Source organism: Macadamia integrifolia, chromosome 4 (genome assembly GCF_013358625.1).
Source record: "Macadamia integrifolia cultivar HAES 741 chromosome 4, SCU_Mint_v3, whole genome shotgun sequence".
Classification (NCBI taxonomy): Eukaryota; Viridiplantae; Streptophyta; class Magnoliopsida; order Proteales; family Proteaceae; genus Macadamia; species Macadamia integrifolia.
Genome location: NC_056560.1, coordinates 1,911,173 through 1,914,902, shown reverse-complemented (window position 1 = coordinate 1,914,902; position 3,730 = coordinate 1,911,173). Strand labels below are relative to the sequence as shown.

Sequence of the window (3,730 nt, the reverse complement as noted above, 5' to 3'; positions counted from 1 at the left end):
TGGAGTAAAAATCATAAAAAATTCTCATCTTGTACAATTCTATATAATTTTACCCTAAATGACTGACACGTGTAAATATTTCATATCTATGGTTGAGATTGTATTATGGTTGTATTATGGTTGATTAACATTGTATTATGATTGATTAATCTGAACCGTAGATATGAAATATTTACACGTGTCAGCCGTTTAAGGTGAAATTGTATGGAATTGGACGAGATGAGAATTTCAGACAATTTGTACCCGCAAACATGTCATGTTTTGGAGGAAGTATTACCTATATGGGGGAGTGGCCCCTATATATGAGTGTAAGAGCCAATAGAAGAACACTCAAAAGCATCAAGCAGGATGTCATTATGACATTTCATGGGGTGGAACTGAGCTCGTTCCCACATCATGGAAAATCCATCTTAAAAGAAGAATATGATGCGAAAAGTAGTTTTTCAAGAGAGAGAGAGAGGTTTTTTTTGGGAGGTGGGGGGAGAGGTGGGGTCATGGTTCAAGGTATTGGATGACACTATTGGCTGAGATACATATTGATATTATCGGTGCCTGATATGATATCCATATTGGTATCGCCCGAGATCTATACAGACCATGGGTGGGGGTGAGTGGGGACCAATGCAAAAGTTTTCTGACTAGTCCTACTCAATACTCTCGCAATGGCTTGGACCCTCACAAAAAGACAAAGGTGTAAACTCCGATTCTGATACCTGGTTGCCGTGTCGTTATCTTTGAGGGCAAAAACGTCCTGATAAAGAAGCCTTTATCCGATCCATACCCGATACCGTTGGGAGCGAGATCCGAATCAGGTAGTCCTTTTGAGTCCCATTGAGTCAGAAAACGAAATTGAATTGATGTTTGAGAAACTTCTCTATCATTGGACGATGGATTACTTCCAGGGAAGAATACTAAACGCTTTATACATCTTTCACTGTGATAGTTGATGTGACTCTCCTCCATCAAACTCAATTAACAAACCAACAATGTAATTTGTTCTTGATGAAATACGTACCCTTTTACAATCAATTATTATAAGGAATAAAAGTCCATCAATGGAATTAAAATCATCCAAACATCTCATGAACATCTGAATAAAGAGCATCAATTGAATCTTCCTCAATCAAACCAGAAGAGATCAGAAATCAGGATTTACAAGATTAATAAGCATTTTATTAGGAACAAGACTCAAATCTTAGTAATGTCAGCAAACCACAAGATTTAAGCTCTACACAAGAAAGTATACAACAGCAATGATGACTGTGTGCCTCTACTCTTTTCAGGGCTTCTTCCCAAAACTCAAGTATGAATACAGAAGATGAAAAGAAAAATGGTACAGTGACACATGAAAAGTATTTGGTACATACAGATCAAACAAGAGATCAACAGTGTGTCTTGATAATGGATGATTTTCTCTGCTACGTTCTGGAAAAGACTCCCCAGAGCTTTCCTCTACTTAAACTTTCAAGAAGCTTCTTAGCCCCTTCAATCTCCATCTCAGTAAGTTTCTGCAAGTAAGCACAGGCACCTGCAGCTACCATCAGTTTGCGGCATTTGTTTGATTGAACAACAGAAACCAAGATAGAAATTGGGTATCTTTTATCCAAGTTTATGATGCAAGGGTCAAGGAGCTGAACCGTGCCCAGTATCCCCCTATCGTCCTTGCGGAAAACCCTTGTGTTACCCACATACAGCAATAGGCAGGACAATGCCTTGGCAGCGGTTTCTTTCTCTTCCACCGCCTTGGCTTCCAACATCTTCACCAGAGGAGGAATACACCCAGACTCTCCCAATTCCTTCCTTTTTCTGTTGCAGAACGCCAGCTCGTAAACAGCTCTGGCCGCCGCGATTCTCACCGCCGACACCTCACAACTCAGAACCACCACAAGCCGAGGGATGAAACCCTCGGATACAAGAGCTTCGGCGATAGGCCTGGAAGAAGCCATGTTTGTCAATAACCGGACCGCATCTTCAAGACTCCGAACAGAGGGAGCAGCATCCCAGTAGTCCTTAAGGCATTCGATTCCTCCTTCCCTGGCAATCAAAAGCTTCAAAGCTTGGTCATCCGCCGACACCAAATTAGCCAAACAACCAATCGAGTTCTCTTGGGCCATGGCAGTACCAGAGGACGAAAGCTCGATGAGTACCGGGACGGCGTTCTCCTCGATGAAATTCTGTTTGATTTCAGGAAATTTAGCGAGATTCCTGAGGACCCCAGCCGCAACGGCTTGAGAAGCTGGCGTCCCGGCATGGCAGATCTCCAATAGAGAAGAAATCCCACCCCTAGACCCGATTGCTATGGCGTTCTCCTTGGAAAAGCTAAGGGCTTGAAGAGAAATACAAGCTCTCTCCTTGGCAAACCCACTGCCAGACTCGATCACACGAAGCAGGTGATTGAGAAGCAGAACCCCTTCCCCAAGTAAAACATGCTTGATACTATCCACCATAGAAACCCTAGAGATGGCGGAGACGGCCTTCTCCTTCATGTCGAGGCAGCTGGAATCGAGCAACCGAACGAGAACCGGAACCACACCTTGGGCGACGGCGATCAAGACGTTCTTATCGTCCTCTTGTAGCAAGCCCAGAAAGGAATCTATGGCGGTACTCTTCGACTCGGGATTCCCGATCTGCAAGCGAGTGATCAAATTTCGCGCCTCGACTCGGACAGTTTCTCTCTTCGAAGAAACAGTTACAGAGGAAACAGGTGCAGCGTCCTGAAGGACACCGCTCTTGAGCAAGAGGTCACAGTCTTGGATGTGCTGATGGAGCTTGGTCGCCACAGCGTCGATATCGCTCTGCGTCCTGAGCTTACCGGCGGAAAGATTCGCGTGGCCACAGTTTCTTGCGAGGGAGAGAGCATCGGTGAGGGTTTGGTAGATGGAGCGTACGAGTTCTAAGGAGAGTGGGTTGGTAGAAAAATTGGGGAAGTCGGAGAGATCTTTGAGATGGGTGGGGAGATCAGTAAGTTTGGTTCTGATGAGAGCCCACTTACCTTTGAAGCTCTGAACGTGGGCTATTTCCTCCATTAGAGAAGAAACAAGCTGGTTCGATAGTTGGAGATCCTGGTTATCCTGCAACCTCATGACGCTGTTCTAGTTAGAGAGAAAAGAAAAACTCTAGGTTTTAGTCTATAGAACTGAAGACATTAATGGATGAATAAGAATGATTAGGCAGATGATGTTGAGGAGCTATTGAACACAGGAATCAAGTAAAAAAGAGATAGCTGCCGCTGTATCAGAAGAAAGGATAATGAGAAAGATTCAAGAAAAGTAAAAAGAAGCGAATTGGGAATTGGATTATTATTGGATGGAAGGAAGCTGCTTCACAGTTCACCGTTGTCCTTTTCTTGGATTAAGGGGGTCCCACACTTCACACACTACTGAGAACTGAGGTTGGCTATTGCCAGGTTCTTTCATAGACTCCATACTCCATACCTTCACGAGCTGAGTTTCAGTTTCTTTTAATACTCTTTTTGACGCCTTTTCACTATTTATTCTAATATTCTTGACAAATAATCCTATCGAGAAAGTCGCCTGCATCCAAAGGATTTTCAACTTAGAATCGGGACTCGAATCGGTCAAATGGGTCCAAAAACTTTTAAATCGGTTGCTCATATTAGGCGACTCAGCGTAAGGTTAAGTCAAGAGTAATGGCTAGTTGAATAATTGAGAGAAGTTACCGGGAATAAAAAAAGAGGAAATATTAGATTCCTTGTGAGGAAGTTGACGAT

The 3,730-nt window shown here is 43.5% G+C and overlaps 1 protein-coding gene across 2 annotated transcripts; it reads right to left on the bottom strand.

Annotated features, from left to right (window-relative positions):
- Positions 1 to 1,151: 1,151 nt before the first annotated feature.
- On the bottom strand, positions 1,152 to 3,423 carry LOC122077428 (U-box domain-containing protein 4). Of its 2 annotated transcripts, XM_042643372.1 has the most exons (2): positions 1,713 to 3,423; positions 1,152 to 1,528 (listed from the first exon to the last, which is right to left on the bottom strand). In XM_042643372.1, the coding sequence occupies exons 1-2, from the start codon at positions 3,081 to 3,083 to the stop codon at positions 1,457 to 1,459; spliced, it is 1,443 nt and encodes a 480-aa protein (XP_042499306.1). In that variant the 5' UTR covers positions 3,084 to 3,423; the 3' UTR covers positions 1,152 to 1,456. The 2 variants fall into 2 exon arrangements, with proteins under 2 accessions (XP_042499306.1, XP_042499305.1); XM_042643371.1 differs by having other exon boundaries at positions 1,152 to 3,419.
- Between the last annotated feature and the right edge of the window lie 307 nt (positions 3,424 to 3,730).

Bases quoted from the DNA above. Each gene is read 5' to 3' on its own strand.
- LOC122077428 (XM_042643371.1), bottom strand. From the start codon at position 3,083: ATGAGGTTGCAGGATAACCAGGATCTCCAACTATCGAACCAGCTTGTT.